This window comes from Lemur catta, chromosome 4 (genome assembly GCF_020740605.2).
Source record: "Lemur catta isolate mLemCat1 chromosome 4, mLemCat1.pri, whole genome shotgun sequence".
Lineage (NCBI taxonomy): Eukaryota > Metazoa > Chordata > Mammalia > Primates > Lemuridae > Lemur > Lemur catta.
The window spans coordinates 55,981,650-56,005,376 of NC_059131.1; the positions used below are offsets into that span (position 1 = coordinate 55,981,650).

The 23,727-nt window shown below is 34.4% G+C and overlaps 1 protein-coding gene across 1 annotated transcript in view; it reads right to left on the reverse strand.

Moving 5' to 3' along the window:
- Positions 1–23,727, reverse strand: part of EXOC6B (exocyst complex component 6B) — a 544,417-nt gene that overhangs the window by 166,782 nt on the left and 353,908 nt on the right. The window contains exon 19 of the mRNA XM_045549850.1: positions 1,478–1,619. Within this exon, the coding sequence (XP_045405806.1) occupies positions 1,478–1,619 (142 nt within the window). The remainder of the gene's footprint in view (positions 1–1,477; positions 1,620–23,727) is intronic.

Consider the following 23,727-nt stretch of genomic DNA (forward strand, 5'->3'; position numbering starts at 1 on the left):
AGTGCATGAAAAGACTTGCTTCATACAGTTTATCCAATTTTACAGCTGTTTATGGTAAAAGGGTGATTTTGATACCTTTTATTCTGTGATGGTTGGAAACGGAAATCCCTATTAATATCTTTTTAAATTAAAAATAGCATGGCCAATAAAATGTTAATTTCCAGCCATCAAAGGTCAAGCAAGGGAAACCAATAAGTAGTTAAAGTAAAAAGGTGGGGCAGGGGTGTCATCAGACAATCTCATGTAATTTTTCACTATTTTAATTTTTTTTATCAGAAAAAAAATTCCAGAAGTCCCATCATTTTCTGTTCATTTTCATTTCTCACTGACAGCACAGTGAACACACAACACTCTTCATTCCTTCCTAACCAAAGCCTGATTTTGTGTTCAACCCCAAGTGGACAATTCACAATGACTCAACTATGCCAATATTGATGCTCTTCTTTTACTTTACCAGACATTCAATCTGTCAGCCTCCCTTATAGCTAGAAGTGACATGTGGCTGTGTTTTGATCAATGAGACAATCAGGGAAGTTTGCTATGGATTTCCTAAAATGGTTTTTATTTTCTTTTTTTTCTGAGACAGAGTCTCACTCTGTTGCCTCGGCTAGAGTGCTGTGGTGTCAGCCTGGCTCCCAGCAACCTCAAACTCCTGGGCTTAAGTGATCCTACTGCCTCAGCCTCCCGAGTAGCTGGGACTACAGGCATGCATCACCATGACCGGCTAAGTTTTTCTATATATATATTTTAGCTGTCCAAATCATTTCTTTCTATTTTTAGTAGAGACGGGGTCTCGCTCTTGCTCAGGCTGGCCTCGAACTCCTGACCTCGAGCAATCCACCCGCCTCGGCCTCCCAGAGTGCTAGGATTACAGGCATGAGCCACCACGCCCGGCCTATGGGAAAAGAGAAGAAACAAAAGAGTCTGGGTCCATAACGACATCACTTAGCAACTAAATCAATACAAATGATTAACTCTGAGAAAAGTAAAACTTATTTGCTTGAAGTTGTGTAAAGTTTTCTGTTTCCCATAATAGAAAGCATTTCTAACTGATTAATGCACACACCATTTGTTCTTAAGACTAAGAAGAGTTTGCAGATAAGATGTAGTTAGTTTTAAAATAGAATATTAAAAGAAAGTAGTTGGGAATCACATTTTTTTGAAGTCTTTGGGCCAATCAGGTTTGCTTTGGTGTCTATAAAATGCATGCCTGCCTTATATTCCTCTTTAGATTGCAAACTTCCTTGTGGCCAGGGATCTTCTCTATTCTAAATATGGGTCTAAGGACTTTTGGGCGCTTGAATTAGCTTCCTGATAGACTCTAATTCTAGATGTCCTGTAAGTTATCTCTGTCATCTAGGTGTTCATTGACTCTATATAGCAGGAACAAGGATTCTACAGACCTAAAACTTTTTTTTCCCACAGAAGTGAGAATGCAGGTAAGACAAACAAGCAAAGGAATGGTTTACTGTCTTACGTTCACATTCTCTGACATCCAAGTTGAACTGCTGTAATGCTCCCAAGGTGAGCTGTCTTACTTCAGCTTCCAGCAAAAGTTGCATCAAGGATGTGGCTAAATGCTTGCAAGCAGACATACATGCTGTCTGAGCCACCTTTCCCTGAAATACAAGAGTATAAATGATAAAGTTAATGAATGTAATGAAATTCCAACAAAAATTAAGATACCTTCTTTTTTAATAAGAAATTTCTCTAAGGATCTCCCCACCATGATACCCTTGCATTCAGATAACCTTGGAATTAAATATTAGCTCCATCACCATCAGTCATGATAGCTATAACACTAAGCCGATATTCACATAGACCAGCTATTTAGTCAATAAGCACTTTTTTTCTCCTAAATTGAAAGTAGATACACAATACTTAAAATCTTAAGTGCACTGAGAAAGAATATTTTATAGAGAATAAATTTCAGATTCCCTTTCAAAGATAATTCTTAAAAAGCAAATGTAATCAATACTCCCTAACTTATCTATTAACCAGCATTTACTGCTTATGATTTAACACATATAAAATGAAAAGAAGGATTTAAAACAAAAGTTACCTGAAAAAAAATTAAAAACATAGAGTTTGTTTTCCTAGAAAATACTGAGATTTATGAATATATACTCTAATTTTTAAAATATGGATTTTAAAATTAATATTGTACTGTCTTCTGTAAAGGATTCTAAGTATTTTACATGTAGGGAATTATACCTTAGTCCCAAGTCAAAGTTACACATCATAGAAGATATATCTACTTTTCCCAGGTATACAGTATATCAATTTTATTCCCATGTTATTTATCATCCATTCTAAAAGAATGATATATGTTTTTAAAAGCCTGAACTCAAATTAGTGAATTATCCTTCCTCTGAAATTATGAAATATTTCAGCCATATAAAAAGACATATATTTTTCCATTCTTGGGATACTTCACTTAGTACAATGGGTTCCAACTCTCTCCAGAGAACAAAAGAGATTCTATATCACCGTTATTTCTTATAGCTGAGTAACACTCCATGGTATACATATACCACATTTTACTAATCCACTCATGTATTGATGGGCATTTGGGTTGTTTCCACATCTTTGCGATTGTGAATTGCGCTGCTATAAACATTCGGGTGCAGATGTCTTCGTAATAGAATGTCACATGTACTCGCCAGCAAATTGGTTTCCCTGATCATCACATAAGTGCACATTTGGGAATAACACCAATTGGGTGTCAGACAGATGTGGGGGGTGGGGGGAGGGGATGGGTGAATACCTACATAATGAGTGTGATGCACACTGTCTGGAGAATGGACAAGCTTGAAGCTCTGACTTGGGGGAAGGGGGAGGCATGGGCAATATACATAACCTGAACTTTTTATACCCCCATAATAAGCTGAAATAAAAAAAAAGACATAGAATCATATTATGAACACTTATGGATCCACTAAACATTACAAATATAGTTTAAGCCCCTATGTGATCTCCTTAATAGTTTTCTTGCCTTTCCCCAGAGATGACCATTATTGGTATTAGGTATCCCATTTGCATTTTAAAAGCACTAATATGACAGTATATAACCAGAAATAATATATTGTATTATTGTTCATATTTTGAAACTTTCTATAATATGATATAAAATGTGGCCTTCTGCAACTTCCTTTTTCAGTTCAATATTATAAAGGTGAAGATTTTTTAATGTAATGCATGTAGTTGTACTTTATTCCTTGAATTGTTTTATGGTATTCCTTATTCAGCCATTCTTCTGTAGTTGGAGATTTAGGTTGTTTCTTTATCTTTTTTGTTTTTGACTATTATAAACAGAGTAAGTCATAGAGTTATATATGTTATATAGGTCTATTAAGAGATCATGAAAATGCAAGATTATGAATACAGTGTCCCTTTTATGTATTTTTTCATGTTTCACTGGGCCAGGACCTTCCACAAAAGTAGTAGGCTTTCAATGGAAAAAAAATATAAGTAAATAATACCACAATAAAATTTTCAATTTTCATCTTTTTAAATATACTTTGGATAATTTATTTAGGATTATTTCTCAAACCTACCAGGATGTGGGGTATCAATACTGAGATTCATAATGCATATGCTTATATATGAAGAGAAACACAGGTAGAAGCCAGACTCCCAAGTATATAAATTTTATAAATTTGTATTTCTTTGACAAAATTTTATTTTATAGTATAAAAATAACAACAGTGACCTATTTTAATATACGTATTATAAATATTCTTCATCTGTTTGTATTTTCTGATAATTTATACTCTGGATGATTTAAGACAACAAATGGGAATGCTTAAGTTAAGGAGTAGTTTAGAGACCGAGCAGGAAAGAGGCAATGGAGGCATAAAGAATCCTAAAGAGAAAAGTGACATTATAAAAGAAATCCACATTAAATGGCTTGGTTTCAACTAAACCCACTGGAGACCCAAGACAGGTACCTCCAAGGAGCAATAGGGTTCAACGTAATTGTCAGACTATGTCCAATGTGAACTCCCAGAAGTCACAAATCAAATATTAGATAGCTTATTAACTTTAATATTAACATGAAACATAGACTTAATTTTCAAGTCTACATTAATATACATCAATAGAGTCAAAGATATATATGTTATGTTACTTTGATATACTGGGTTATTTAATTGCCCTCCAATTACTTTCCACCTTAATTTCTCTCAAGCTAATTCTTTATTTCCAAACAAAGCTATAACTGCAGAAATGTATGTTTTCAGTGTTAAATAGTTTCCTAATTCTGGACAGAATTTTGGATCTTTGCTAATTCATAGTCTACTCTCCATTCTCTTCCTCATTTCTGGTTTCCATTCCCATGCTATCCATAGGCTTTCTAGGAAAGGATAAACACAGACTCAGGCAATAACAACCAACTACCAAGCAATAAAAATTGGTGATTTTACCTTCTTAAATAAGTAATCTAATATGGGGGAGACCCTCTCTAGGAGCTCACAGGCAAAATCTATAGGTAAAGGAAAGAATTCAGAACATAAGAAAACTAACCTAACCAAATGTCCTATGAAACTGCCTTTGACTACCTCTAGAAACAGTTTCAAATCAGCCATAATCACACATAGGTTATATCTTATGAAGCTATGTAAGTACCAGGGCATAGAGACTGCACAAGAATGAAGACAGAATGTCAGACAAGAGGAAAAACAAGTATCAACACCATATTTTGAACATATGAAGAACCTGTGATGCAGAGAGATTTGGGACATAAGATCTTACAACTAGCTCTACAGGCAATGCCATGCTACCTGTCAATGCATTTATAATATTTACATACTCCAAGATAGTCAATAAATATCAACCACATGAACTGAAAGTCAAGTACCAAAGAACTTATACAGTTCACACTATTTCTCAATCCAGTCACAAAATCTCCTGTAAGTTTTGGGAGGGGCAAAGGAGTAAACTGATGAGAAAATTCATGATGTTAATTCAAAGCCAGGCTATTACCACAGTGAGAACCATAATGAGGCATGAGTTAAAATTCATAAAAATTCTTCTTTGATTTTTACCATGTAACTCTTTCATAACCAAATCAACTCACTTCCCTTAAAATATACTCCTGATTCATATACCCTAATTTTAATTACACCATTTGCTTTCTACTTTCTCCCTGTTTATTGTTCTACATATTCAACTTGTGCCATAACACTTTGCACTGGATGTTACAATGCACTGTCACTTTATGCATGTACATCACCTTAAAAAGTACATGGTTTGCTCTTGAGAAAAACAAAAATGGAAATATGCTAAAACTTATGGGATATATAAATAGTAGCTTTCAGAGGAAAGTTTATAGTAATAAATGCCTACACCAAAAAAGAGGAAAGATCCCAAATAAACAACCTAATAGTACACATCAAGGAACTAGAAAAAGAAGAATATCCTAAACCCAAACTGAGTAGAAAGAAGAAAATAATAAAGATCAGAGCATATATAAATAATACAAAGACTAGAAAAACAATAGAAAAGATCAATAAAACTAACAGTTGGCTTTTTGAAAAGATGAACAAAATTGACAAACTTTTAGCTAGACTAAGAAAAAAGAGAGATGACTAAAATAAATAAAATCAGAAATGAAAGAGGAGACATTACCATTAATGATACGGAAATGCAAAGGATCAGTACAGACTATTGTAAGCAGTTGCACACAATAAACTGGATAATCTAGAAGAAATGGATAAATTCCTAGACATAAAAACTACCAACACTGAATCATGAAGAAAAATGAGTAAATAGATTAAATCAGTAATCAAAAACCTCCCATCAAAGAAAAGCCCAAAACCCGATGGCTTCACTGGTGAATCTACTAAACATGTAAGGAAGAACTAATGCCAGTTCTTCTCAAACTCTTCCAAAAAATTGAAGAGACTAATCTTTTTTGAAAAGCCAGCATTACACTGACACCAAAGCCAGACAAGAACAATACAAAAAAAGGAAATTATGGGCCCATATACCTAATAAACATAGATGCAAAAACCTGCAACAAAATACTGGCAAAGTGAATTCAACAGCACATTAAAAAGATCATTCACCATGATCAAATGGGATTTATCCCTGGGATGCAAGAATGGTTCATTGTATGTAAATCAATAATTATGATATACCATATTAACAGAATGAAGGACAAAAACTATATGATTGGGGCCGGGCGTGGTGGCTCATACCTGTAATCCTAGCACCCTGGGAGGCCCAGGAAGGAGGATTGCTCGAGGTCAGGAGTTCGAGACCCGCCTGAGCAAAAGCGAGACCCCGTCTCTACTAAAACATAGAAAGAAATGATCTGGACAGCTAAAAATATATAGAAAAAATAAGCTGGGCATGGTGGCGCATGCCTGTAGTCCCAGCTACTCGGGAGGCTGAGGCAGGAGGATTGCTTACGCCCAGGAGTTTGAGGTTGCTATGAGCTAGGCTGATGCCATGGCACTCTAGCCAAGGCAAGAGAGTGAGACTCTGTCTCAAAAAAAAAAAAAAAAAAAAAACTATATGATCGGGGGTGGGAAGTGGCAGGTAAAAAATAGTAACAATAAAAAAACCCTATATGATCATCTCAATAGATGCAAAAAAGGCATTTGACAAAATTCAACATGCTCTCATGATAAAAAACTCTCAACAAATTAAGTATGGAAAGAATGTACCTTAACACATTAAAGACCATATATGACAAACCCATAGCTAACATCATACTCAATAAGGAAAAGCTAAAAGCTTTTCCTTTAAAGTCTGGAACAAGAGGAGGGTGCCCATTCTTGCCATTTCTAATCAACATTGTTTTCGAAACCCAAAGGACTCCATCAGAAACTATTAGAAATAATAAACAAATTCAGTAAACTTGCAAGATGCAAAATAAACATACAAAAATCAGTTGTTTTTCTATATTCTAACAACAAACTATCTGTGAAAGAAATCAACAAAACAATCCCACTTATATAACTACAAAAAAAAAACCTTAGGAATAAATTTATCAAAAGAGGTGAAATGTCTGAAATACATGTACACTGAAAAGTACAAAACATTACTGAAAGAAATTATAGAAGACACAAATAAATGGAAAGATAACTCATGTTCGTGGACTGAATGTATTAATATTATTAAAATGTCCATACTACCCAAAGCAATCTACAAATTCAATGCAATCCCTATCAAAATTCCAATGACAGTTTTCAACGAAATAGAATGAACAATCCTAAAATTCATATGGAACTACAAAAGAAAATAGCCAAAGCAATCTTAAGCAATAAAATCCCAAAGCTGGAGGCATGACACTACCTAATTTCAAAATCTACTACAAAGCTATAGTAATCAAAACAGTATGGTACTGGCATAAAAACAGATACATAAACCAATGTAACAGAATAGAGAGCCCAGAAATATACCCATGCATTTATGGTCAATGGACTTTTGACAAAGATGCCAAAAACACACAATGGGGAAAAGTCTCTTCCATAAATGGTGCTGGGAGAACTGGATATACACATGTATAACAATGAAATTAATCCCTTGTCTCACACTATATCATCAACTCAGAATGGATTAAGGACTTAAATGTAAGACCTGAAACTATAAAACTACTAGAAAAAATATAGGGGAAAATCTCCATGACAGTAGCCTGGGCTATAATTTTTTGGATATGACCTCAAAAGCACAGGCAAAAAATGCAAAATTAGATAAGCGGGATTATATCCAGCTAAAAAGCTTCTGCACAGCAAAGGAAACAATCACCAGAGTGAAGGGACAACCTATGGAATGGGAGAATATGTTTGCAAACCATACATCTGATAAGGGATTCATATCCAAAATATATAAGGACCTCAAACAAGTCAATAGCAAGAAAACAAATAACCCAATTTAAAAATGGCCAAAATAGACATTTCTCAAAAGAAGACACACAAACCGCCAAGAGAAATACAAAAAAATGTGCAACATCACTAGTCATCAGAGAAATGCAAATTAAAACCACAATGAAATATCACCTTGCACCTATTAGAATAACTATTACCAAAAAATTAAAGATAACAAGTATTGGCAAAAATGAGGAGAAAAGGGAACCCTTGGTACACTGTTGGTAGGAATGTAAATTAATATAGCCATTATGGAAAACAGTATGAAGGTTACGAAAATAATTAAAAACAGAACTACTATTTGATCCAGAAATCCCACTGGATACACACACCCAAAGAATATAAAATCAACACGTCAAAAAGATAGTTCATTACAGCATTATTTACAATATCCAGGATATAGCATTAATCTACATTTCTATCAATCAATGAATGCATAAAGAAAATATGGTATATATACACAATGGAATACTATTCAGCCTTATATTGCATATTTAAAAATTGCTAAGAGAGTAGTTTTAGGTGTTCTCACCACACACAAAAATGATAAGGATGTGCCTTAATGCATATGTTAAATAGCTTGACTTAGCCATTCCACTCTCTATATATCCATCTATATATGTATGTGTATGTATATACACGTACACACACATATTATACACCATAAATATATAAATATTTTACTTGTCAATTTAAAAAAAAGAATACACTCTCACAACATGTAACAACATGGATTATTTTCACAAACATTATTTTGGGCCAAAGAAGGCAGATGTAAAATTGGATGTATAGTTCCAATTATATAAAGTTTGAAAACAGGCAAAAATAACTATCCCGAAGACTTGTTATGTCCCTGCTTAAAACCCCTTCTATACCTTGGGGAAGAGTGATTACTCAAAGGGGTCATGGCGACTTCTGCCTAATATTTTCTAGACGATGCTTACACAGGGTGTTCCATTTGTGAAAATGCATCCAGCTCTACATTTATGATTTATTCCCTTTTTTTGTGCACATGTTATACATCATTAAAAGGTTTACTTAATAAAACAGAAGTACATGATTTGCAAGGAAAGAAACTATGGATCTTTTGTGATATACCTAAATGAAGTATAGTTCAGAACTGTGCAAAGTTAAGTTGGTACACAACTGATACCTAACTTTATGTCTTGAGGGTATCTGATTCTCTTCTAAGAAAATGGAGATATCCACTATTTCTTACCCAAAGACACAATTAAACACAATTAAGACAAATGCACAGAGATGGTACAAACTCCTTTGAAGAAATTAGAAAACTCAGTATTCATCACTTTCAATTAGTATGTACTTCAACTACAGAGCACTAAGTGTCGTGTCAGCACTAAATGCGAGTGAAGTGAAGAGCATAGAGAAAGCATCATGATCATCAATACCACCACCATCTCTACCTCATCACCACCAAGGCTGCTTCCATTGATTGAGCACTGACTATGTGACAAATGTTTTCAAAATATTTCCTCATATAATTCTCACAAAGACTCCATGAGGTATTTAATCCTCAGTTTACAGAAAAGAACAGAGAGAGGTTAAGCAATTTGAAAGTATTCACCTAGTGGTGAAGCTAGTATTTTAATCCAGCCCTGTCAGATTCTAAAGACTCTTAACAATCAGTTGATCCTGCCTCTCTCAGTAAAGGGCCTTTTGATACTTGCTACATCTCTTGGCTGCTCTGTGACTTGAGACAAGGGAATGGAGAGAATAGGAAGATAAAAATCACACAAATCTGAAAGGCCAGGGTACTGATTTTCTTTTCCCCTTCCTCATCTAAGAAAGCATCAAAAGAATGCTGAGCTCATAGCAGATATTTATTGTATTTTATTTTTTACATTTTTTGTAGCAGCAGGGTTTCTCTCTGTTACCCAGGGTGGTCTCAAACTCCTAGCCTTAAACAATCCCCTGTTTCAGCCTCCCAAAGTGCTATGATTATAGACATGAGCTACCACATCCGACCCACAGCAGACATTTAGAATGGACTACAACCACAACTCTCTGTCAACTGATTGGGAACAGATCCTGAGTCCTAGATCATCCAAGATCTTATCTAAATTACCTCAAGTGGCCAAAGCCAAATTTTCTCTTCCTGTGGATAATCTTAGCCAATTTCAAAGTAAGAAATACAGAGTGAGAACCAGGAAGTATTGTGTGAAGAGAGCCATCCTTTCATACCAACTCTTTTTTTGTTTCCTGCCTAAAACATCCTTGCTTACATTTTGGTGTGTCAAATTTTCTCTTTCTTTAGTTACTCAATGAGTTATGTCACTGTGAAATGAAGAAAAGTTCAGACACAGAAACTGATCTAGCAAGGCAAGTGAGAACTACTCAGAGAGAATACAAAGGCTACCCTAACAAAATGCTCCCTCCTTCTGTGTACCAATACCCCTGAAATAACCTTTCTGGTTGAGGCTATGTCTCCTTAACCCTCCAGCCTTTTAGTGTAAATACTTCCTTTATTATGGATCCTTGCCCCATGGAACTTGAGTTTTTGGATTGCCCCTTTAAGTTTCCTTTCTTCACGGAACAAGAAAGCTATCTTGTTCTCTTTTCCTCAATATCCAATAGCTATGAATAAGGCTACTTCATTCCCAGAGCACTGAGTCTCCTGTTAATTTAGGACAGGAGTTACTCAATGAGTTACATTCTAAGGATCAAATTCTGGAAATTCCCATATACTTGTATTATCTGCAACCCATGCCTGGAAGTTTGGTTCCCATGTGCTGAAGAAATCTCATGGCAAGGTCTTGCTCCACCTTTATACCTAAACCACTTTAAAATCATACATCCTTCCCCAATAGATTCTCCTACAACTGAATCCATGTCTTAGGAAGAATTAGGTCCTGTTTAAAAACCATCTTAAATTCTGTTAGATTATCTGTATGTAAAAGTATACTCATTGAAAGATGCAGAAATCCCCATTCGAGACAAACAAATGTTTCCAAACAGCTAAAGAAAACGAGGCTCAAGGATGATGGAAATACCGTGGGAAAGATATGGGGTTTTATTAATATTTGATGACTTGAGTAGAGCCTACAGTGAGAGAGTGGTCCTCTGGTAAATAAAAAAATAAGAAAAACAAAACAAAAATGAAATAAAGAAAAACAATACCTACCTATTTGTCATGAAAAAATTAAAAAGTTCAGAGGAAAATTCGTAGTCAAAAAGTAGCTGGACATATATATTCCGGATATGGATGGAGGATTCAGAGGATAGATACAACAGTCCTTTATACTTGGTTCTAAGACTTTACCACGTCTTTCCCTTTCTTATTCTCAGCCATATTTCAAAAGACACGCGAAATCCTTTTTAAAAAACTCTTGCTATGTACGTTTTCACTGAGGTATAATTACATACAGTACAATCTCGTATGCATCTTGATGACTTTTATATATGTAAAAACCAATGAAACTGCCATCCAGCTAAAGATATGGAGCATTTCCATAAACCTGAAAGTTCCTCATGCCCCTTAAAAATCTATATACCTACCTATACCCTGAGATAACAACTTCTCTGACTTAGACACCCATAGATTAATTTTGCCTGTTCTAGAATTCATATAAAGAAAATCCTACAGATCCAGAACTTCTCCCTCTGGGAATATACCACAAAGAAATGAAATCACCACCTTGTATAAAAATCTGCACTCCTATGTTTATTGTGGCATTTTTCACAATAGGCAAGATAAGGAAATAACCTAAATGTCTGACAACCGACAAAATGGATAAAGAAACTGGTACATACATATGAAATATTATTCACCCATAAAAAGAAGATATTGCCATTTACCACAACATGGATGATGCTGGCAAACTTTATGCTAAGTGAAATAAGCCTGACAATATTTTAAGAATCATTTGATTCATCAGCTGGGAATCGAAAATGGTTCTCTAGACTAATCTGTGTTTAGGCCCAGGTAACTGGATATTTCCAAGAAGTATGTCACAGAACTTTTGCAACAACCATTATGTTAAGTTGGTACAGTTGTTTATGGCCAGGGAATAAGGCTGATATTAGGTATAACGTCATAACTAGAACCCCAAAAGTTCTTTTTACTTTACTAATTTATATCAAACAAGAAAAAAAAACTATAATAGCTATTTAAAGAATTTCTCCCTGGTCAATAATTTTATATGCCTTAATCTTGATTTCCATTCTTTTCTTGGCAAACATTTTTGCTTTATAAAAAAAATGCATACATGTATTTGTATTTTGAACTCAAATTTACAATACAGGATCAAGGGTATGGACATTAATCAGTTCATACCCAATAACACCACCAGCAAACACGTTAGCTTATGTGTTCCACTGCTAAAGACTTTTTTCAAAGCAAAACCAAAGAAAAAATATATAAAGGTAAATAGACAAATTATAGATATATTGTTTAATTTAAACCAACATTCACTGTAAATATTATGCCCTGGAATACTAACTTTAACTTTTGTCTCAGTTTCATCATCTGCAAAATAGAATTGTAAGTGTTAAATAAAAATAAATCCTATGGAGCATTTTGCGCAGTACCTGGCTTATATTAAGTACTCAGTAAATGACTTGTGATTATTATAATTTTTATTCCAATGATCCTGAATATGGAAAATCATTAAAAATAACATTAGGTATATTTGCTTAAAATGTAAGTATTTTATGAGTGCATAATATTTTACTATTTATATCTTTTATAGAGTCATGGATTTTCTTCTTTTAAACCAAATAATTCTGTCTGAGCAAAAAAGTAGAAAGTGTACTTCTTATTCTGAAGCAAATCAAGGAGAACATGCAATTAAGTGCCAAACTGAGCAGAATAAACTCTAAGCCCTATTTAATTTTAGAAGAAAAATTTATGAGGCCAAAACAGTCAGGGAAGCCTTCACAAAAGTGGTGGGGCTTGCTGGGTGACCCTCATTACACCCCAACAACAACATGTAAATTGTTTAAAGAGGCTTAGAATTCAAAATGGAAATAATATAAAGTATTCTACAAATAACAACTACCACTACTACTATATAAACCTTCACAGAATGAGAAGTCCTCATAATGAGAAATAAAAACTGTTTCTCTTTCTTCAACTCCTGTTCAGGTTAAAGGTCAACTTCATCAAGTCATCTCATTAACACAGACATGTCTTTGAAGGTATTCAGTCTTTGCCATGCTTGACATTTCACCAGACTACAACCAACATGCCAAAGAATCAGATTCAAATATTAATGAGCAAAAGGTCACAATGAGGTAATCTCCAAAGCTCTATTAGTTCCTGCTTTCTGACCCTATCCAATTCACAGTGCCCTTTTTCCAGTCCTCTCTTACTACATACATTTACAGTCACTGGCTTAGTTTCAAGACACACCCTCTAAACTGTAATTTCACTTAAAGTGCATTTTAAGTGGAGGCCTCCCAGATGCCAGATCCCCAATCCAAGGGTGATCTATAGAGATATAAAGTTAAGATAAAAAGGAAGAAAGGGAATCGACTAAAAAATAAATCCAATTTTGATATTTAACTAGAACAATAAAGAAAAAGAAATAAAAGAAAAGGAAAAAAGGAAAAATAAAAAAGAAACCCTCTCTTTCAAACTTTCCAATAAGCTATTTAATAATGTGACAAAGTGAAGAGTATTAAAATATTAACCAAAGCTTCCAGGAAAACCTCTATAATCTCAATTGTTTATTGAAGACCTTTACAAACCTCATAAAAAATTAAGTGGGCTTGGAAAAAACACACCACAGCCATAGGAGAAAGTTTACAAAACACAATGGTACAGACGCCTGCCTGTCTGCCAGCCAGTCCCTTTTAACTTCCACATACAACTTATTACTCAGTTCCTAACTGGTCAATACCCTAAATAAGAGCATTTCTCCTCCCAAACACCTCATTACCCTGAGTTTCTTTTTTGCTTTTTTGAGCTAATGTATCCTGTAGGTGCTCTGGTTCATTATTTTCTGCTAATAACAAATACTTCATTTCAAATATTTAAAACTTTAGGTTTCTCTGAAGGAAATCATTTAAGATCTTCTTTATATGAATTTCATCAGCTCTTTAATTAACCTCAATATAGGAGAACAGTACATGATCCATCATGTACATTTTATGTGAAGTGGTAGTAAAACAAGATAGGACTAGAGAAAGTGATACCTAGAGAAAGAGCAAGAACTTTGGTTCATATTACCGTAGGTTTAAATCTTGGCCCTTTCACTTATGTGACCTTTAGGACAGTTACTTAATCTTGGTTAACTCATCTTCCTCAATTGTGAAATGTAGATAATGACACTGAACTTATAGAGTCTGTATGCAATAAATGAGATAATATAATATGAAGCTCTGTGCAGTGTGTGACACACAGATGGGGCTGAATAAATGGTCACTGATTTATTATAAAATGTTCCTGTCTTTTTGAAAAGTACTGAACATAGCTTAAGTGAAATTTTTTTCCAGGAAAATCAGTCATTTCCTAAGTCATTTTAGTTATTAACAAAACAAAACAACTTTTACAATACTAGTTAGCATTACAGAAATATATAATTCATTTTATAAAATAAAATTTTAAATATAAGGGTTTGTCAGGCAAAATTAAATATCTCATATTTCTTAAAAAGTGGTTATAGGAAAAATTCAACATAAAATTCTAATATGAGCTAGACTCATTATCAACTTTCATAAACCTAGAAAACCACTCTGACTCAATCCTGTTGGAGGATACAGAACATGAAATGTGAACATTTAACTCAGTTTGGGAGGAGAAATACTCTTAAATCATTTATATCTTAAGGAAACAGCCTGCATATTTTCCCTATCCTCCTCTTCATCCTTTCCGAACAGCCCTCAAAAGGAGCTATTAAAGAGGAAACTTTTCATCACAGTGTATCTGTGTGAAAGGACCAAAATATGTTAACAATTAGAGAAGAGGAAACCTAAAGGACTGCCTTGTTAATTAAGGAACTCACTATCAAAGAACTCATTAAAAGGTAATGAAACTAAATGGCTATTAAAATAAATAACCACTGAAAAAATTTTGTCTTGCTAATAGCTCCCCAATATAGCTTCTTCTAAATACTTGCAATAATAAAGACCTAGAAAAAGATGAAAAGCCATAGTAATGCTAAAACAAAGATTGACAAATCTAGAGATGAAGTGATCCTAAGTAGAAGGCAAAAGCTGAATTGAGAAAAACCTACCTAGAACTTAGAATATAGGACATCAAACAACCTTGAAAAGTCCTTTAACATTTATCCTGTTCTCAGAGACCCTGGATAATGTGTAATAGAGAACTAGGCTCTATACTTCCCTATTCCTAGCCATTAGGTTAGAATATGGTTCTTCCTATTCTTAGTGACTCCATCTACTGCTTGTCACCCAGCTTTTTTCTTATTTAAACATGTAGAAATGAAAGGTAAAAAACCAGCAAAATTGTGCATTACTGCAGAGATATAGTCACTTACGCAAAGTAGGAACAAGAACTGAAGGATCTTTGTAATAGAATGTGCTAGAAATTTCTTATTTACATTGTACCCAACAGGTTCAGAACATTTTCAGAGTACCAGATATCCGTGATAGGAAGAAGATGCCACCTCTACTGAAGAAAGAATATATTTTCAGAATATGTTGGCTGCTTACTCATTATTCATGCTCCCTTTTACTTGAACAACAATAATCCATGGCAATATGAACAGTTAGAAAAATTATAATTCTCATCCTCTTGTCATATCTGAGAGGCAAACGATTTGAAAGTAATGCCTACAGAATCCCTTTCATTTCTTTCTCTTCCACCTCCCTTCCTTCCTTCCTTTCTCCTCCTGTCTTGAGTATAGACATGATGGCTAGAATTCTAGCAGCTATCTTCGAACCTTGAGGAAAAGATCTGAAAAAGACCTCAGCCCTGATATTTTTCAGTCTCTGAGCTAAAATCATATTTGGAGTTGTTCTTATGTGAGACTATGTACTCTTATGTATTCAAGCCATTGAATTTGGATATCTGTTCTTATTGATAACTGATGACTACATGAAAGCCAATAGAATCAGAAATAAGTTGAGAGATGTGTACATAATAATGCACATAAATGATCTGGATATAAGGGATGAGACAGTCATTAAACGAGGCAGAAAAAGAGATCAAGGGCTGACTACTCAACTTGTTTGTTGACAAGTACACAGTCTGTAAAGATATTGCCATGTCTGAGGTCAAGTAAGGAAGGAATTAATATACTAGCACAGGACACAAGAAAAAAATACTGCAAAACAAAGGAAAGAGTACAGCATTTGTGATGGTTAATTTTATGTGTCAACTTGACTGGGACATGGGGTGCTCGGATATTTGTTCAAACATTATTCTGGGTGTGTCTGTAAGGGTGTTTTTGGATGAAATTAATATCTGTGTCAGTAGACCTGAATAAAGCAGATTACCCTCCCTAATATGAGCTTCATCCAATTAGCTGAAGGCCTGAATAGAACAAAAAGGCAGAACATCTTGCAAGTAAGCGGGAACTCTTCTTAACTGCCTTGACTTGGGCTCGAACTAAAACATTGACACTTCTTGGATCTCCAGCCTGCCAGCTTTCAGACTGGAAGTCACACCATAGCTCTTTCTGGTTTTCAGGCCTTCGGACTCAAACTGGAACAATGCATTGGCTCTCCTGGGTCTCAAGCTTGCCAATTTCAAATCTTGGGACTTCTCAGCCTCCATATCCATATAAGCCAATAAATCTCATGTATCATCAATCTCTCTCTATCTCCACACACACACATACAACTCTGCTGGTTTTGTTTCTGTGGAGAACCCTGACTAATATAGCATTCAAAGACTCAAAGAATAAGCAAGACTCAGAAAATTATATATTAGAGGAGTGAAAGGAAAAGTTCAAGAAATTTTGGTATCATTATCTTGAGTAGCGGTCCCCAACCTTTTGGCATCAGGGACTGTTTTCATGGAAGTTAATTTTTCCACAGACTGGGGATAGGGGGGATGGTTTCGGGATGATTCAAGCACATAACATTTATTGTGCACTTTATTTCTATTATTATTACATTGTAATATATAATGATAATGATACAACTCACCATAGGCTGGGGACTCCTGATCTAGAGTATACAATAAGCTATTGTCAATGACAGAGAAACATAAAGCAATAAGGAGAAAATAGTAAATGCTGTGAGGTAAAATGCTCACATTATTAATCAAAAAGTCAACAGGAAATGAAAGGGAAGATAACTAAGATAAAGTGTTATAAGAAAAACAAAAGCATACTAACTAAATTAAAATCCATATGAGAGAGAATAAGTACAGGATTTATGCTATAGAAAATTACCCAAGTCATGTAGAAAACAAACATGAAACATTTTCCCAGAACTTAGACCAATAGTATGAAGCTGAAAATTATAAGAGAAGATAATTGATTGGAAGACAAAAAATAAAGTTAACATTAATTCAACTGATGTTTGTAAAGGGAGCCAACAAAAAAAAAATGAAAAACAAAGTATAACTGATGTATCAGAAAAGAAACTTGGCAAAGTTGAGGAAAGCACATAAAGAAACACTCAATGGGAGTCAAAACAAAATCAGTGAAAATGAACTCAAACACACATGTAAATCATGGAAAACTTATGAATAAAACGACTAAATGGAAGAATTTTTTTAAAAAGTATACACATTCAAGCAGAAAAATGAGGCTGATAACCAATGGAAAAAATCAGATTTCTTTGCTGCAACACTAAAAGCTAGCTGACAGTGAAACAGCATGTATAGAATATTGAGAAAAAAATGTTATGTAAGAATTTTTAAATTAAGCTAAAAGGTGAGAAAAAACATTTTGATGTAAATAAGAAAAGGATCATAAAATATGAAATAAATATCTTTATTTAAAGATATACATTGTGAAAACTACTATCTAAAAGCATGGAAGCTAAGTAAAAGCAAGATAAGTGTAATAATTGTCTTAAACTAAATGTAAATTTCAGTAATTATTACGGGAAAGAAACATATAACATAGAAAATAATGTTGCAATAACAGTACTCTTGATCTAAAACACTGAAATATACTAATATATGAGAAAGGGAGAGAATAAAAATATGTGATAAACCATTTATATTAAAAATTTATCTCAAAAATTTTCACACTTAATTTCAATATTTACAGTATCATAGACTGAAGAATGTTTTTTAAAAAAATGAAAGTATTTATATGTTCAAAGCCCTAAGCGTGTGCAAAAGCTAAGAAAATACGGCATATACACCAAAATAAAGGAAACAAAAAAAAACTTTAAAAAGAGAAATCATGAAACAAAATAACACAGGTACAATCAAATAGTTAGCACAATAACTGTATACGGTTTAAATCATCCTAATAAAAGACAGACAAGACTAAAAGCTAACTGATAAAACTGACAAATAAAAAACATAGTAACTAAACTAAAAACACTAAAAATTTCTGTCAACTTAAAGCTAAAGTTTGGAATGCCAGGAGCAAAACAAAACAACAAATCCAAGAAAAACAAAACAAACAACCAAACACCTGTCCCAATCTTTGCAAATTGGTTCTTTGTGGGGCGTTTCAACATTTATCCAGGCTCACCCTGAGCTCAGAGACTGGCCTCAGATGAAAGCTTAAGGTCTTCTTAAATCTTTTCTGAGGTTATTGCACCAGGAATACACATGGCTTTCTAAACTTGCCCGTATAAAGGTATGTTTTTTGCTTTTTTTGTTTTTTTTGTTTTGTTGTTGTTGTTGTTGTTTGAGGTAGGTTTTTGCTATATTGCCCAGGCTGCTCACAAACTTCTGGATTCAAGAGATTTTCCTACCTCAGCCTCCTTTGTAGCTGGGGCTACAGGCACACAGCACTGTGCCTGGGTGATTTTAGAAATATTTTTAGAGACAAGGTCTCGCTATGTAGCCCAGGCTGATCTGGAACTCCTAGCTCAAGTGATCCTCCCACCTCAGCCTCCTGAATAGTTGGGATTACAAGCGTGAGCCACTGCATTAAACTAAAGATGCTTTTGAATGTCCTAATTTCCCAAAGGATCTCCCCTAGCTTTTCCTCTTGGGGGATGGGCAATATATTGTAGGTCTGCATTTTAATTTTTTTGCTCCAGGAACTTGTAGGTTTTTAGTTCACCTTATATCATTTTTGAACACTGCTTATCATATTCCTAGTTTGAGTTCCAAGTTCCATAAGGACAAATGTCTTGCATGAAATAGCTCCAAATAGGTTACAATAGACATACACAATAATCTGCATGTAAGACATGCTCTGCTTCCTCTGGAACTAATACACAGGGTTCTACAGTGAGAATGTGGGCTACCACTGCTTCAAGATTTCCACCACACTGGGAAAGGTGTGGGGCGAGAGCAAGTAAAAATTCCATACAGCTATCCAACCGCTTCCATGTTGTCTTTACCTTGATTTAACATTGATTTGGTTGCTGTAAACCTTTGACTATTTTCCAGAGTTCTGACAAAATTGGTTCTGACAGTTTCTGCTTATTTTTCAATGTTTCTGTAGAAGGACAAGAGTTTGAAGCTGTCTACTTTGCCATGTGCTAACATCACTCCCAGAGGCTGCTCTTCTTAATTCAAGCAGCCAGGTCACAAATATGTATTACAGATCAGGGATTACCAATCTCATTCCAGGGACAGGTTCCATAGTTCTTGAGTAGATTCCTAAAAAATTGTTTTCCTTTCTTGTGACTGTATAAAAACATAAAATAAGTGTGGTTTCTTTCATTTGAATGCTTATATTTATAACTGAAAACTACTATGTAATTTCAGTAATTCAACTTGCATTTGTGTTTACAATAAGGTTGGTATCAAGTAAGGGACATTTTTGCTGGAAGCATGGACCTTTATGCAACTGTATCAGGTAAAGATCAAATTAGTTTACCAAATAGGTTAAATAAAAGAAAGTGATAGAAATACTGGACAATCACACATACTAAAAGTTAGTACTATATTCATATTGGGTATAACAATTTAGCTTTAGCAAAACAGCATTAATCTCATTAAGCTAATATTAACTTTTTTGCTTGTTTGTTTGTTTGAGACAGAATCTCGTTCTGTCACCCTGGTTAGAATGCACTGGCATCATCACAGCTCACTGTAACCTCAAACTCCTGGCCTCAAGTGATCCTCCTGCCTCAGCCTCCCACAGTGCTAGGATTACAGGCATGAGCCACCATGCCTGGCCTAATATTAATTTTAATAGTTGTAAATTTTTATATTTAAGTTATAAATTTGTTTTAGATTTAAAGTTGTGTAAGAACTAAATGTATAAGGTATTTACACCTACTTTATGTTTACACACAAATAGGTATAAACACACCAGCTGAAAAAAAAAGGGAGAGGAATTTAAGTGATCAAGGAATTTTAGTCCTGGCAAATATGGCAGACTGGGCTGATAACCCCAGAAATTATAAATTAAATATAATAATACTTTTAGTTACACATCTGAGCCTAAAAGAAAGGGAAATGCCTAGATGCTAGAAACAAATAGGAAACTAAAAGCTAGAGGAGTAAACCCCCAGCTGTTTTTGCTCAGATCTCAGGAGGATATGAGTTAAGGCCAGAATTACCTAACAGCCACATACTGGCTTTCAATACTGATACAGGGATAGGCCTTGTGTTCTGCAGAAAGATATAAACTAGAATCCTAAATATAGCTGGGACCTCAAAAGGCTATACTTTCATTGAAAAGGGATCAGATTAAAGTGACATGGAAGCTTTGTTTCCCCTGTAGGGGAGATAATAGTCTCCCAGTAGAAATCAAATTCCAAGCGTGGGTCTGCTGTCAAAATTTATAATGCTCATGTAGTACAGGAATCCCTAAACTATAATATGAGCAAAAAATGGTCCTGAATTAGTAAAACTCCTAAGACAATCAGGAAAAACAAATGCAACATTTTTATAATCTAAGAAAAATGAGTTTCCAGGCAAAAACAATTCCTGTTAAAGGTGAACTCGCAATCAAAAATTAAAAACTGTTTAAAAAAGTGATTCCTCATGAGGGAGAGTCTAAAGATCAACAAATAGGATAAGAAGCATAGACAAAGACTTGAGATGAAGGAACTTTTTGAAAGTTACAATAAAATGTGTTTGTTTCAGATGATAAACAAGACAAAAGGAATTTAAGTCATTACAAAATAATAAACACTATGAAGTAAACAGATATAAAAAAACTTCTGGAAATATACTGTCATTGAAATTTAAAATCAGTGGATGGTATAAATGATGGGTTGGACTAGAAGAGAAATCTGAGACATTACCTAAAATGTAAGTCAAAAGATATAAAGAGATAAAAATCTTAAGAGTAAAAAGAAAGAAAAGATTGCCTACAAAGGAATACTAAGCAAGACTGACACCAACAACAAGAGGCTACAAGACAATGAAACAGTATCTTTAATGAGCTAGGAAAATACAGTTTAGTTCAGAATTCTAACACTGGCTAGGGGTGGACAGAGATGACATAAAGACATTTTCAGTTAAGAGGGATTCATTACCAAAATCTGAGAACACTGTTCTGAGGGACAACCAGAAGCTCCCTGAGAGCATACTTACTCATTCCAAGTCATAGATATTTCTAAGTGCTAAAAAAGACCTGACGTAGTGGTCATCTGATTCAACCTACTGCATGAATGATTACTGCAACATTGACATTAAGAAAATGTCTAGAACTTAACACAAATGCCTCCAGAGAGGTGAAGCTCATTAAATCATGGAGACAGCAATATAACACTTTTGCCAGAAAGTTCTTTTGCTTAATTCTATTTTTTGGAGCTAAAATATCGCTTTAACCATAATCCTCTAAGTTATTTATTTATTTGTTTATTTATTTATCACTCTATTACTCAGGCTGGAGTACAGTGGCATGATCATAGCTCACTGCCGCCTTGAACTCCTGGGCTCAAGCGATCCTCCTGCCTCAGCCCCTCAAGAAGCTGGAACTACAGGCTCGTGCCACCATGCCTGGCTAATTTTTTTTTTTATTATTATTATGTTTTGTAGAGATGGGAGTCTCACTATGCTGCCTAGACTGGTTTCAAACTCCTGGGCTCAAGCTCAGTCTTCCTAGGCTCAAGCTCAATCCTCCCATTTCAGCCTCCCAAAGTGCTGTGATTACAGGCATGAGTCACTGTGCCCATTTTTATTTTAGCCTAAAAAAAAAAAAATCAATGTTTTTTGAAATATACGTATATGATTTAGTTTCTGGTCATTTCTATAACACAGCATTTTCTTTTAGAAGAACTTTAGCTTGTCAGCTTCTTTTTTAGAGTATAAAATAATAGCAAAATAACTGATCTGGACTTATTCTAACCAGCATAGATGACAATTTTGTTCTAGATCAGTTTTTAAACTTTAGCATACATCAGAACTACCTGGAGAACTTATCAAAACACAGATTGTTGGGTCAAAAAAACCTGAGTTTCTGAATCAGAAGGTCTGATATAGGGCCTGATATTTTGCATTTCTAACAAGTTATCCAGTAATAATTACATTGATGTCCCAGGGACCATACTTTGAAAACTGTTAGATAACATTCTTTTATAGCACAATCTAAGATCAATTTAGCTTTTTGGAAGACCTACAATTTTGTTGACTAAACCTGAACTTGTAGTCATTTCAAATTTCCAAGTTTTTTTTACAGGCACAATTGATTTTAATAACATACCTAATTTTCCCATTTCTTTTTTCCTAACACATCGAGAAAATTGACAAAAAGCATGTTACAGATGATAGAACATTAATTACATATTCATATATCAAAGAGAGCATATTAGTCCCTACTTTCTAGCTTTAATTCACGAGCTAAAGGAGTTCTAGACTTATGTCATCTCTAATTTACAAATGAGCCAGTTTTTGAGATCTCTTCGTGTCCTTTCCCTGACACTGAGAGAATTCCAAGGCTATGTACTGAATATTCTATAAATTATTTTTCTAAAATCCCATAACAATAGCACAATTGCTAAGAATGACAAAAAACAATAAATCAACTACATAACGCTTTCCAAAAACCCTGGAAATCTAACCATTGGCTCCTTTTCAACGATATGAATAGTTTATCTAATTGTCCAATTACTGGATGTTCAAAAACCAGTTTTATAAATACTTATCCATGACTAAAAAAAAATTAGTTTCAAGTTTGAGTGCTTGACTCCAGTTAGCTAATGTGACAAGAAGACAAAGAACCCTGCCATTTTCACATAACATGGACAGAGGCCCTCTGTGCAAGGATATTAATATGCTAAGAGAACAGCCTTTTAAGGAACAGATGCACTCAGTGTCAATCAGCTAAACTTTAGAAATTAATGACCTTCACTAGCTTTGCTTAGTTATTTTTTGGTCCCAACTTCTTGAGTACCACAGTTCAATTCAAGTCAGTTTGACAGAATTAAGATACAGCCCAAGAATACAATTTTCAACTCTACATAAATTTACCAGCTCACTGAAAGGGTCAAGCTCTGCTCATACCCCAATTCAAGACGCTTTGGTTAGCTGAGGATGAATGGTCAGATAATTAATGGATTACAATATAACTTATATGACATTTCTTTTTTTCTTTACCTAATTTAAGACACGATGCCTACTGCCTTGGCTGTGTTAAGTTGATAATAAGTACTCTTCTGTCACTGATTAGGTAAAAATATTTATGCTAAACCATATGAACATGTTGTGTTTTTAAATATCATTCTTTTAAGGAATATAATCAATTGCTATAGCAACTCTGAGAAATCCTTAAGACTCAGGTACTCATGCACATTTTTAAGTCAGGAAAGATAATGAGCTTTAAGGTTCTACATTCACCTAACTCAGGCCAAATCTCCCAAATGGAGTTTTCAACCCAGTCCCTCA